Raw genomic sequence first — 14,073 nt, 5'->3', positions numbered from 1 at the left:
TACTCAACAGCAATACTACCACTACTCAATTTTCCTCTCCAATTGTGTTAAAGAAAAGATGGCAGGAATGTGCATAACAGATTTCAGCAGACCTAGAGCTAAAAAGAATGCTGGTCCAGATTGTAGCTTCAGAAGAAATTTCTTGAAAATTCATAGAAGTTTTAAAGGGAGGAGGTAACCTATCAATGATGAGTATTTGGCTCCTTTGTTGATAGTGCACCTAGCATTTTTGGAGTCAGATCTCCCTTGTCCGTTGTCGAGGGATCAAGCAATATGGAAACAGTAACTGTGGTTTGTGGTTGTTGTGCTGCACTTTAGGTTCTGGTGCAGGGCTACCCTCAAATGGGGTAATTAATGGAAACTATTCAGCAGAGGACTACACAGCATCAGAAGGTGAGGAAAATATCACTAGTCCCTTCCAAGCGCTGAAGGTCAGCTATGGAATGTTGGCCATGGCCATCTAATGCATTATCAAAACCATGATTAACCTAACGGACCTTGATGTTGAGTAAAATTTCAACAGTGAGTACTGCTGCGATACCATCAGTGTTGATGCCTAATAGCAAGTAAGAGTGACAGACACCAAGTGTTGTCTGGAGGCGAGTTAGATGGGTTAGATCGAGTCCTAACAAGTGCAGAAGAGGATTCATGTTTTTGTGTACTAAAGGAAGAGTCTGACATATTTTCTAACTTGTCTATGAGGCAAATATCTTCTCTTACCCTCAGTCTCCAATATGGCAAATGCCTACATTTTACTCAACTTAATGAAGTGAGAGTCTGGAATGCAGATGAAAAGCATGTCATTCTTCCAAGACTCCGTCCCTCCCATGACTTCTTCCGCTCACCTCTTACAAGAAGGGAACCGGTTAAGCAAAAATTAACGAGTGAAAATAACTTGCCAATACTTAAAATAAATGACAAATACATACAAAAGAGCGGGGAACAAAGAATCTATCTTAATACATTGAGTGAAACTCAAGACCCTATCACCTCACAAAAACTGAGCTTGTAGCCTAAAGTAGACTCTGGAGATAATTGTTGTAATAGTGATCCCTAGCACTGGTAGCAACAAAACTGGTTGAATATCTGCAGGGCATGACTGGACAGGGCAGCTGGTTGAGTCCTGAAACTTGCACTAGCAATATTCACTCTAGTTACACTTACAACATTACTGTAATGATTATTTTGTCGAAATTCATATGTTCTATTGAAATATACAAGACAAAGGCACAGGACGCCATGTATAATTAATGATAATTCATAATGACTTAATCATATTTATAGTATGTTGCAAAACAGAATAAGCTAATGCAACCATACATAGATCATGCAGCTTGTATCAACATTCGCCATAAGTACTACAACATCTAAATAACATTTATGGTGTTTGTTAGCTGATTAGTGGAGTAATCTGAGTTTTTCCTGAAGGACCGTTGCATTTATTTTACATACTGTGTTATCCTTGTGATGTTATGTCTGCTTTATGTGCACCACAAAGCTTTTAATTGCAGGACACTGTGTGCCCTCAAATTATTTTGAGCTTAAGTTCTCAGAATGTTAAGTGACTTTACTACAACCAGCAATATCAAACCAGAAATAACCAAGAACTATAATTATAAAAATAAGGAAAGTGAACTAGTAAAATAGACTGAAAATGTTGCTACCTATTTACAACTTGTCTGAAATGAAAATGACTTTCAAATTTTAAAATCATTAGTGTTTCAGCATCTTGCACATGCACAGAGATATTCTACTATTTATGGATATAAAGAAATCCAATGGTAAAGAGTAGATGTTAAGTCAGTGAAGCATGGAGTAATCATCTCCCCTTGAAAGATGCATTAGATATATTAAAACCAATCAAAAGAGCAATTGTACATGGGTAAAATGTATTGCAGTGATGTATATAGTGTGAATAGGGCACCCCCCCTACAGTCAGTTAAAAAACACACGCCTAATAATCTGGATTTCATTGTCTTAGTGCACCCGTTGCCCCAGGTTGGGGCAGTTCACAATGTTGGCAGTTTGGTCACCGGCACCCATCAATCAGTCACTCGTGTTTCAGAATCAACCTTGTGTCAACCTTTCAGAGCCCAGCCTCCATACTGGAGGCACTGCCAGCCTCAGTAGCCAAGGGCAGCTGCTGTTCACAGGTTAGAATTCCACACCATGTACCATAAATCAAAAGAAGACTTCTCTTACAGACCAACATTCTTGTCCGACTCAAATTTCAACTGGTTTTCATTAAGAGCATATTAAGTCAACAAATATGACATTCATTCTTGCACGTCAGTGGATTAAAAATACCACAGCTCCATAACCCCCCTCATTGCTACATTACCTTCAATAACAATGTACTTTGACGTCCACTGCTTTTTGAAAGTTGTCAGTAGGCTTTTTCTCCTTATGCAGATGACATGTTCTTTAAAATCAAATTCTTCTGTGTAGAAACGCAAGAGGCCCAGCCATAACTCTCCGACAGACTCCTTATTTTTTCCATAACTTGGCCAACAATTTGACTGGAAGTAAAGAAAAAAAAACTTTCATGTGTGCCTAACCACCAAAAGGATATGGTATGTACTTTTAACCCAATTTCCTCATTAGGAGTATCCTCTCTGAACCCATTTAAAAAAAGTTACTTACCTGTGGTAACATTATTTCTAGTTGATACTTATACCTGCAGATTCCTTATCTGTAGAATGATCCCAAGAGTCAGAGTAGATCCAGAAACTTCAAAACTCTAATGTCACAGGTAGTGGGTGCCGGCTTCGTCTTAATGCCAGAAGTGGTGTTTTATGAAGTCACCAAAGCCATATAGCTCCTACCCCGGCACAGCAACGTCTGTGCATCTGTTCTTATCAAGCCTTCGAGGCGAACGGATAGATAGAGTATTGCAGCGCCAAAATACACTTAATTTCAATCTTATTAACGTTTCCTATAGCAATCCTTTAAACAGGGAGCCAGGCGGGTCAGTGATGAAACTGCAGGTAAATACAGTATCCACCAGAGAGATCGTTACTGTGGGTAGGTAACTTTTTCTACCATTAGATCCTTCTACCTTCAGATTCCTCACCTGTACAATAGATTGCCAAGCAGTACCCTAGTTAGGAAGCAGGTTGATGGATAGTTATACAAGAAAATCCTGCAAGACAGATCTGGCAAAGTAGCTGTCTCCATGTGCCTCAGAATCCAGGGAGCAAAGCTTGGCAAAGTGAGTAGCGATAACCATGTAAATGCATTGCACATGTCTGCAATTGGAACTACTCTTGCAAGGGCAGAAATGGTAGATTTAGCCCTAGTGGAATGGGCCCTGATCACTTTTGGGGGTTACTTCTGTGGGAAAGCAAAGGGTCAATTTATTCACTGCTTGCCTGGCTCCACAGAACCCCACGAAGAGCTGGTCATCCAGTTGTATGTCCTTTATGCAGTCCAGGTAGAAGTTGACGGCTCACCCAGGATCCAACAAATGAAAACGCTCCTCCTCCTTCGTGGGACAGTGCAATAGGTAAAAGGTTAAAGCAGGTTGGACGAGGTGGAAGGGAGTGACCACCTTTGGCAGGCAAGCAGCACTGGTTGGCACCCCAACATTTTTCCTGAAAAAAGGTAGTGAAAGAAGGTTTTTAACTGCTTATTTTATCGCTCTTTGTTTTTACTTCTGTTTTGGCTGACACACTGCTGGGGAACTATTTTGGGATTTTTGTGGTGTATCATTTTTCCCTCTCTGGCAGTGTTAGGTTGGACTGAAGGGCGAGTGGCCATCTTGGTGGTAAAATATTGTAACCTCCCAGGTGCGCCCTAGTTTCATGGCCTCGCAGCCCTGTGAGTGATTTGCACACAATAAATACAGCATCACAGTGCAGATGCACAGTGGAGAGAATAGATTGCGCCTGGTCTTAGGTTTTTAACTGTTGGTTGACATTCTGTTAGGGGATTTTTTTTTTTTTTTTGTGTATCATTTTCCCCTCTCCTTCAGTGTAAGGCAGGCTGAAGGCCAAGAGGCCATCTTGGGGGTAAAATATTGGAATCTCTTAGGTGCGCTCTAGTTTCATGGCCTCACAGCCTTGTAGGGTGTTTGCACACTATAAATAAGGCATGGTAATGCGGAAACTTGTAGTGGTCACACTGATGGCACACGGAAAGCAAGCCCGTCTATACCCGAATGGGCCCTGGAACTCTGGCTGTTTAACAATTAATTCAGACGGTCACTAGGTCTCCTCGAGATCCGCACTGTTTGAATGGAGGCGACCAAGCTCCAGTAAGTGCCTACATAGTTTGCACACTTGGGAAAGGGAATCGTGTCAACAGGTGGGTTCGGGCTGCCCCTCGCTCAACCCCTCGTCAGGGTTTAGTTTGCTTTGGGAGCTTAAACTGCTGCTCGCTGGTTAAACACAATTAGGAACTTTTTAATATTATTCTTGATTACGATCTTGATATTGCTTTCCTAACTGAGACTTGGCTGAATGATTCATCTTCGTCTGACATCGCTCAAGCACTGCCTGTGGGTTATGGTATTACCACGTGCAATCGTCAGGGAAAAGATGGAGGTGGCACGTATTATATATTCAAGAAATCTTTTAGCTGCTTAACTGAAAAACTGCATATTCCTGACTGTGCAGCATTGTCCTTCTCATTGAAAATTTTCTGAAATGTTACCTTTTTAGGACTCTTGTTCTACAGACCACCTGGGCCGGCTGAGAAGTGAATTTCCTCTGTGTCAGATGCTAACTCTTCGTACATTATTAGGCTTTCCATTGTTGCTTTGCTTCCTGATCTCAGTATCCATTTGGACGATTCACTATACCCTTCGACAGTTCACTTAGTTGAGGATCTTAAAGCTCGTTCAGCTTGTACAGGGCTACAAGCATGTTACTGGACACACCCTAGTTCCAATTTTTAACAGACTTATCCTCACTGGAGTTTGAGCCGCCTATTCCCTCGCTGTGGGCGGGCCTTTTGCTAGCTTGGCAAAGGTGATCAAGAGTGTGATTACTACACAAAAGATTGTTGGGACTCCTAGGTGTCATTGGGCGTGGCTTGACAGATTAGCATTTAATTACCGCCTCTCCAACAACACCTCGAGGTTGAAGGGAACCATCAATAATATGGTGCAGCATGCTAACGACTGGGTGGAATCCACACTTGACAGCCTTCTCTCGAAAACTACTGTTACAAAAAATAAGTCCTGGGCCCCAGCATCCTGGTTTACTGCTCAGCTTCTTCCACAAACAAAATTCTTGCAAGCACGAGGAACGTATATGGTGCAGAAACTACAATGCCGATGATTAGTTAAGGCACCTGAATGTACTGAAACTTTATCACAAAGCCTGCAGAGAAGTATGTGCAAGTTACTTTATTAAAAAAAAATGTATAGCACTCAGAATCCAGCCAAGGAGGGTTTTCGGATAATAATAGCCTTGTCTGATCAGGCTACCTTGGCTAACTTATTTTTTAACAAATTGGCTAACATCTATACTACATTTGAGGCTTCGACTGCTAAGGGTGATTAGGGGTCCCACATGGTCCTTCTCCTGTGGCATTAGGGGTCGTGCCCTACTCTGGTTTCGCATCTTTTTGCAGGAGCAAACCTTTCAAGTGACCTCGGATAACCCTTTTCTTTAGTTCGCAAGCTGCCTTATATGGTTCCTCACGGTTCTTCCCTGAGCCCTATGCTTTTTAACGTATACGTTCGACCCAAGGCAATATCTTGTTTTTCTTTGCCTTATTTCTTGAAAAGCAATTCACACGATTGGTCCGGTTTTCACCCGCTCCCAGCTCCGCTCCGTTTGTGTAAACAGATCTGTTAATCTTGTTTTTATCTTATCACATTTGCTGAGCATTCAAAGACCAAGGTCAAATGTCAAATGCTGTTTTCCGAGGGCGCCTGTTTAATGTCCTGGTGTTGCTTGTTTTCTTGGTTTTTCTAAATCCGTTTGTTACTCTTACAGTGTATGCTTCTTATCTCTGCTTTTATCCTCCTGCATCACTGTATCCATCCTCTCACCCCTCCCTGCCATTTGTCATTGTTGTGCATATATGCATGTTCCCTCTCTGGGTTCCTTGTGCGTCTGTTCTGTCTTTACGCTTCCTTTTTAGGTCTCGCCTAGGCAGCGTGCATGCGCTGTCTCTCTGAGACATCTAGTAATCCGTATAGGGAGGGTAAACCTGCCTGCTGCTTGCTTGCATATTTCCAATTGGCTTATTTACGATTTTCGGCCTCCCTATTGGTTGCTGGTCCGATGCATCACTTCTGTATTTATCAGAAGCAGCACCGACCAACTACAGTTTCATTGTGCTGCAGCTGTTGGTATGTCTTGTTTAGGGACTCCTTGTTTTTCTTTCAGTTTCTAAGCTCTGCAGCTCTGGCCTAAATGCCACGCCCCCTCCCACTTGAAAGCTGCTCCTCTTCACAGTTTATAGCAACACCATGTAATTATTAAATTATTGTTGTTGTTATTTTTGTTATCGCTATCATGTGTTTGGCTTTTGTTGTAGCCTAAACAACAGTAGTTTCAAAACTCATATTAGACGGGGTCGATGCCTGCCCACAGCAGAGGGTTTCAGAGAACACACCAGGGAGCAAATAAAACGTGGAATCCAAGAAAATGCAGCGCAGACGGAAAATCGCAGCACCCGTGGCTTGTAGGAATCCTGGCACCAGGGGAGCGCGAGTAATAATTACTTAAAGTCCGCCAAGGTTATTGTTTGTTCCTGCTTCTGTTTCATTTAGTGTGCATGCAGTGTCTGTCTTTTCAATCAGCTAGTCTTCAAACCAAGTCAGTGTTGCTGTTTCTGTATACAGAGGATTGTGTAATGCGCTGGTTGTATTTTAGCACTTCAACGCCTCGTCTGGGATTGTAAGTGCTATATAAGAACAAGTTACTTACCTTCGGTAACACTTTTTCTGGTGGATACAGTATCTGCCTCTGGATTCCTCACCTTGTGAATATCCCCTGCGCCAGCAACATTCGGAAACTTTTGTAGCAGTCCACGCCGATGGGGTCGAAAACGACGTCACAGAGACACGGCTCCGCTCGCGACTCCGCTGACGTCACCGGCTCCATAAAAAGACCTAGTCGGCGTGATGACGTCAGTTCCGCCCTTTTTTCCGTGCCTTCGAGGCACACGGACAGACTGACAGCAATATATACACAGTATACACAGTACATAATATATAAAGCAACACACAAAGTGTGGAGAATAAGTAGAAAGGCAAAAGAAACAACACAATGCCTTTGACCGTAATAAATATAACTTGAAACACCATGATATACTAAAGGTATACAAGGGTGGACAACGGGGAGGCGGGTGGGTCAGTGAGGAATCCACAGGCAGATACTGTATCCACCAGAAAAAGCGTTACCGAAGGTAAGTAACTTGTTCTTCTGATGGACACATCTGCCAGTGGATTACTCACCTTGTGAATAGATTCCTACAGCAGTCCACTCCCGGAGGGTGTCCACCCTTCTATACCAGAAAGTACTGAAGGAAGGAACGAGCAAAGTGTCCGTCCCTCCTCACCTCGGTGTCCAAGCAATAATGTTTTGCAAAGGTGTGAAGGGAGGCCCAAGTTGCCGCCCTACAAATATCCTCCACAGGAACACCCCTAGACAAAGCAGACGTGGAAGACTTTGCTCTAGTGGAATGAGCCCTTAAACCCTCTGGAGTTTCCTTACCAGCCAGGGAGTAGCATATCTTGATGCACAAGACAATCCATCTGGAAAGGGTGCGCTTGTGCACCGCTCGACCTTTCCTGCATCCAACAAAGCCCACGAAGAGCTGGTCATCAACTCTGAAGTCTTTTGTCCTGTCCAGGTAGAAGCTCACTGCCCTCTTAGGGTCCAAGCGGTGAAGTCTCTCCTCCTCCTTGGAAGGGTGAGGGGGAGGATAGAAGGTAGGAAGGGTAATGGACTGCCCCAGATGGAAGGGAGTTACCACCTTAGGCAGAAATGCAGCCCTGGTCCTGAGTACCATTCTTTCAGCATGAATGGCCAAGAACGGGGGTTTTGAACTTAGCGCTTGAAGCTCACTTACCCTCCTTGCCGAGGTGATTGCAATGAGAAAAACCGTCTTAAAAGACAACAGTCTCAAGGGACACTTGTGTAAGGGCTCGAAGGGAGAACCCATAAGATAAGTCAAGACAAGGTTTAAGTCCCATTGAGGCACAATAAAGGGAGTAGGAGGAAACCTGTTTGTGAGGCCCTTAAGAAAACGAAGAACAATAGGTGATTTGAATAATGACGGCTGATGCGGCAAGCAAAGGAAAGCCGACAAAGCCGATAAGTATCCTTTTACAGTAGCCACAGCAAAGCCTTGCTGAGCAAGAGAAAGGGCAAACTGTAGAATGTTAGATAGACGAGCCTTCAAAGGATCAATTGACTTCTCTCCACACCAAAGTACAAATTTAGACCACCTATAGGAATATATAGATTTGGTGGGATGACGTCTGGCAGACAAAATTACATCTACCACATCAGGTGGGAGAGAAAAAGAATTCAGTTGCCCCGTTCAATCTCCAGGTATGAGGGTGTAAGCTCTGGAGGTGGGGGTGTAGAACCTGCCACTCCGACTGCGAGAGGAGGTCTGCCCTCAGAGGGAGACGGAGCGGAGGGCACGAGGAGAAGTGGAGAAGATCTGAATACCACACCCTTCTTGGCCAATCCAGTGCGATCAATATGACTTGGGCCCGGTCTTAGCGAATCTTCCTCAGAACCTGAGGAATCAAGGGTATGGGAGGAAACACGTAAAGGAGTCGAGAGCTCCAACTCAACTGAAACGTGTCCCCCAACGCTCCCTGCATCGGATACTGGAGACTGCAGAATGACTGGCAGTGAGCATTCTCGGAGTGGCGAACAGGTCCACCCGAGGAGTTCCCCACATTCGAAAGACGTGACAAACCACCTCCGGATGGGGCCTCCACTCGTGGTCGGCGGAGAACTGCCGACTGAGACTTTCTGCACGTACGTTTAGAACCCCGGCCAGATGATTTGCCATCAGACAAATCTGATTGCCTTGAGCCCAGAACCATAGACGCAGAGCCTCTCTGCAGAGACCCCACTCCTCCCTGTTTGTTGACATACCACATCGCGGTAGTGTTGTCCGTCAGGACTTGAACAGACTGACCGCGAAGGGAAGGGAGGAAGAACTTGGATGCCAAACGAATCACCTGCAATTCCAGAAGGTTGATATGAAGCAACCTTTCCTCTGGAGACCAAAGACCCTTGATCTCCAGATCCCCCAGATGAGCACCCCACCCTAAAGTGGATGCATCCGTAATCACTGTGGCCACCGATGGAGGTAGATGAAAGGGTTTTCCTTGAGACAGATTGCCCTCCACGCTCCACCAAGACAGATCCGCCGCAGCTTCTCTGGAGATCCTCACCGACTCCTTGAGATCTCCCTTGTGCTGATACCACTGCCTGCGGAGGCACCACTGGAGCGCCCTCATGTGCCAGCGTGCATGGTTGACCAACAGAATGCAGGAAGCAAACAGGCCGAGCAGGCGAAGGACTTTCAGAACTGGAACGACCGCTCCATTGTAAAACAAAGGAATCGTTTCCTGTATGTCAAGAATCCTTTGAGGAGGAGGGAATGCTCGACACACAGTAGTGTCCAGTACCGCACCTATGAACAGGTTGCGCTGAGAGGGCACCAGGTGAGTTTGGGCACGTTTATCGAGAAACCCAATTTTTACAACAGCTGAGTTGTATCCTGCAGATGATGTAGCACCTTCTCTGACGACTCCGCTTTTATCAGCCAGTCGTCTAGATAGGGGAAAACCGAGATCCGCGACCTTCTGAGATGGGCTGCCACCACTGCCATCACCTTCGTGAAGACTCGGAGTGCAGTAGTAAGACCAAACGGAAGGACCGCAAACTGATAATGTTGCGATCCTACCATAAACCGGAGATACTTCCTGTGCGACTTCAGGATGGGGATGTGGAAATACGCATCCTGCAAGTCGATCGACACCATCCAGTCCTCCTGATTCAGAGCTTGAAGAACCTGAGCAAGGGTGAGCATCTTGAACTTCTCTTGCTTTAGAAAAAGATTCAAGATTCTGTGGTCCAATATTGGACGCAATCTGCCGTCCTTTTTCGGAATCAGGAAATACCGGGAGTAGCATCCCGACCCCTCTCCTGCTCTGCAATCACCTCTATCGCACCTTTTTGAAACAACTTCAGGACTTCCTCCTGCAGGAGAAGACGGTGGTCCTCCGAGCAAGCCCCTTGACAAGGAGGGTAATTTGGAGGGAATTCCCGAAAGGGAAGGGCGTACCCATTTTCTACAAGATCCAGAACCCAGAGATCTATAGTTACAGATTCCCAATCTTGTAGAAAATGGATAAGCCGACCCCCACAGGACCAGCATGATCCAGAATGGCGGATCTAGGGCTGCTTTGCGGTGGTGGGAGGGGCTGAGGAGGAGGAAGAGGAGGAGGAGAGTTGACGGCCACGTGAGAGACCCCTGATTCTACCTCTGTAACCTTTGGACACAGAGCTTTGCTGCTGCTGCTGGGTCTGTCTGTAAGAACGAAAGGATGCCCTTCCGAAGCCTCTGTATCTTTTAAAAGACCCCCTTCACTGGGGTTGAAGGCCCAAAGACCTAGCGGTAGCCTTGCTCTCCTTAAAGCGTTCAAGAGCAGCATCTGCCTTCTTACCAAACAAACCAGATCCATCAAATGGCAGGTCCAACAAAGGCGACTACATCCGGGGAGAACTGAGAAGACTTCAGCCACGCACTCCTCCTAGTGGGAACAGAAGACCCCATGACTCTTGCTACTGAGTCTGCCGTGTCCAGCCCACTTTGTATCACTTGGCGTGCTGCCGCCTGGGCATCAGTCAAAACTTCATTGAAGCTGACTCTATCCTCCTCAGAAAGCTTTGGTGCCAATTTCTTCGCCGAGTCCATGAGCGCATGGATATAGTGTCCCAACAAGCAAGTTGCATTCGTCGACTTAAGGGCAATGCTGGCCGATGAAAAGACCTTCTTGGCCGACTGGTCTATCTTTTTAGCTTCTCTGTCCCCTGGAACCTGAGGGAAAGCACCCTTGGATTTACGCGAGCAAGCCGCCTGAACCACCAGGCTCTCAGGCGATGGGTGCGACGTTAAAAACTCAGGATCCCCTGGAGCCGCCCTATCCCTTCTTGCGACCGTCTTAGAGACTGCGGGAGCAGAAAAAGGCTTACGCCATACCTCCAATACAGGGTCAATAATGGCCTCATTAAAGGACAACAAAGGCTCCGAAACTGTAGTGGGCGAATGCAGCACCTCAGTCAGAATATTTGATCTGAACTCCGTAGTTGGCAACTGAAGATCTAGCAGCTCCGCAGCCTTCCTGATGACCGCATGATACGGAGCCACATCTTTTGAGGGTTCATCTGAAGGTGGAGTGATTTCCCACTCAGGAGACAAATCCAGTCCACTAGCCTCCTTAAGCTCCTCATACACCTCATCAGACTCAACCAGCTCTCCCTCCTCAGCTTCCTCCAAAAGGTACCTCCTTTCATCCACCACTCTCTGTGCTTCCCTTCTGGATCGAATCCGCACAAGCGGCGTCGGCGGCGCCGTGTTCGAATCCGACGGCGCCGGCACCGGCGTCGAACGTGGATCCGCAGGAGCAGCCGGCGTCGAACGAGGTCGAGCCGGCGCCGGTGAAGATGGAAGCGGCGTCGACGTCCTCGGCGCCGGTAGATGCCAAGACGGCGTCGCTGGAAAAAACGGCATGAAAGGGGCCTGCGGATAGACTTGCAGCACCCCCAAATTAAACGCCATTGGACCCATCGGACCCGCAGGTGCACCAGTGGTGTACATGGCTCTAGCGAATACCCCGTACATAGCATTTAAATAATGCGAGGGGTCCTGACCTGGTCCAGGGAACGCAGGGTACTGGTCAGGCATCACCAGACTCGGGCCAACCGGCGCCGACGGTGGAATAAGCGGTGTCGCAGGCTCACCCGAGACTTGAAGATCCTCAACCGGGGCCGGAGACGGAGCCGGAGTGAAACCGGAGCCGGAGATGGAACCAGCGTCGGGGATGGCATCGGAACCGGAGATGTAGCTGGAGCCAGCGAAGTCACTGGAGATGAAGGACCAGGAGAATCCGGGACTGGTGAAGGAGACACGGATTCCTTTCGGCGGCGACTTCAGAGCCGAACTCTTATCAGAGTGATGATGAGAAGAATGCCTCCTCTTCTTCTTATGCTTCTTGGTTCGTGAAGCATGCCCCGAAGTCGACTTCGACGCTGACCTCGACTTCCTTCTTCCTCTCTTTTCCTTTTTCATCTTCGTGATGAAGAGCTTCGCCTCCCTTTCTTTTAGAGCTTTGGAGCTCATATTGCGACAGCAAGAGCAACCATGCACATCGTGGTCGGATGAAAGACACCAAACACAGTCGTCATGTGGATCTGTGATCGACATGTGTTTGCCACATTCCCGACAGGGCTTGAAACCAGACTTCTTCTTCGACATCTTCTTCGAAGAGAAACAGGGAAACCCAGAGAAAAACAAAGTAACAGTAAAGCTACCAACAGCAATTCCCGTAATCCGTTGGCGTAGACGGCGCGGAAAAAAGGGAACTTACGTCATCACGCCGACGAGGTCTTCTTATGGAGCCGGTGACGTCAGCGGAGTCGCAAGCGGAGCCGTGTCTCTGTGACGTCGTCTTCGACCCCATCGGCGTGGACTGCTACAAAAGTTTCCGAATGTTGCTGGCGCAGGGGATATTCACAAGGTGAGGAATCCACTGGCAGATGTATCCATCAGAAATACAATTACAATACACCAAAAATACCCAAATAGTTTTCTCTTTATTCTTTATTAAGGATAAAAGTGGCCTGAAACCCTATCTAGTTGTTATCTCAGGATAGACTCTCAAATTAACAGAATTGCCACCACGAGTTTTGGGTTGCTTAAAAGCCTGCAAAAATATTGGGGCTCCTGTCAGTCCCTGCACAGAGAACTGTGGTGCAGTCCCTAATTGCATCTTGGTTGGACTGCCGCAGCGTTCTGTACTTGGGTATCTCGAGGTCCCTCTTGAACAGACTGCAGATACTGCAAATTGCAGCTACTAAGTTACTTTGTCACATCCCTAGTCATTGTTCAGTTTCCACTCACCTGTGGGAGCGACACTAATTACCCACTGAAAAATGCATTTGGTGTTCTGCACCAAATGCATTCTGTTCTGTCCGGGTATGGCACTGAGAACTCTGGCAGTTGCAGGGCCAGAGCCGAAAGATCAAGCTGGAAGTCCCGGTGGAGTCAGGAAGACATGTGCCGGCATCAGTGCAACGGGCTCAAGGGTCGGGTCCAGCTGAGGTGCAAGCCTGGAGCAGTGTCAGAAGCCCTATGTCGAGTAATTGCATCTCTGAGGATGAAGATTCCATCGAAGACAGAGGTCGTCTAGGACTCTTATCTCTAGTTTTTCTTCTTGCTTTCGGAAGTATGGGAAGAAGGCAAACTCGACCGGGGTCTTAAATAACAACTACTGCCGTCATTGGGGCCCAAGTCATGAAAGGCTTGGTCTCATGCTCCTAAAAGGCATTCAGATTCATGCCGAGGCAGGAGTCGAAGGAACGGGAATTATGATCGGAGCCCAGGCACCGTAGAAAGATGGAATGCCGGGCAGTGATGGACATCTGTCCCTTGCAGTACCTACAGCCAGAGTGCTTGGGCGGAGACCTAGCACTTGACTTTGCAGGTTTTTGTATGAGGACAAACTCTCGATTCTCGGAGGAAAAGGAGTTCTGGATCCGTGTCAAAGGCACGGAAAACAGGGAAAGGATGTCACATTGCAGGGGTGGGCACTATATGGCTTCCATTACATTGTATGACACTACTTCCAGAATCGAGACTTAGAGGGCATCCCCTACCAGCGACATGAAAGCTTTAAAGTTTCAGAATCCAGTCCGACATCTGGGATAATTCTACAGGTGAGGAGTCTGCAGTTAAAAGTATCCATCAGAAAGGGAGATTACCTTTATGCTTGTGTGAGATTACAGACTACAAGGCCTATTCACAAAGGTAAGTGCATGTGTATGTTTACTCATATGTATATTTATTACTACACTTAAGAAT

At 46.6% G+C, this 14,073-nt stretch overlaps 1 protein-coding gene across 1 annotated transcript in view; it reads right to left on the bottom strand.

Moving 5' to 3' along the window:
- The window catches only part of TUT7 (terminal uridylyl transferase 7), a 1,376,479-nt gene that overhangs the window by 284,627 nt on the left and 1,077,779 nt on the right, over positions 1 to 14,073 (bottom strand). Inside the window, exon 21 of the mRNA XM_085632922.1 lies at positions 2,342 to 2,519. Coding sequence (XP_085489048.1) covers positions 2,342 to 2,519 — 178 coding nt within the window. The remainder of the gene's footprint in view (positions 1 to 2,341; positions 2,520 to 14,073) is intronic.

The sequence above is a fragment of the Triturus cristatus genome, chromosome 2_1 (genome assembly GCF_964204655.1).
Source record: "Triturus cristatus chromosome 2_1, aTriCri1.1, whole genome shotgun sequence".
NCBI lineage: Eukaryota > Metazoa > Chordata > Amphibia > Caudata > Salamandridae > Triturus > Triturus cristatus.
The sequence above is the reverse complement of the archived record's forward strand: the minus strand, read 5'-3'. Positions and strand labels throughout refer to the sequence as shown.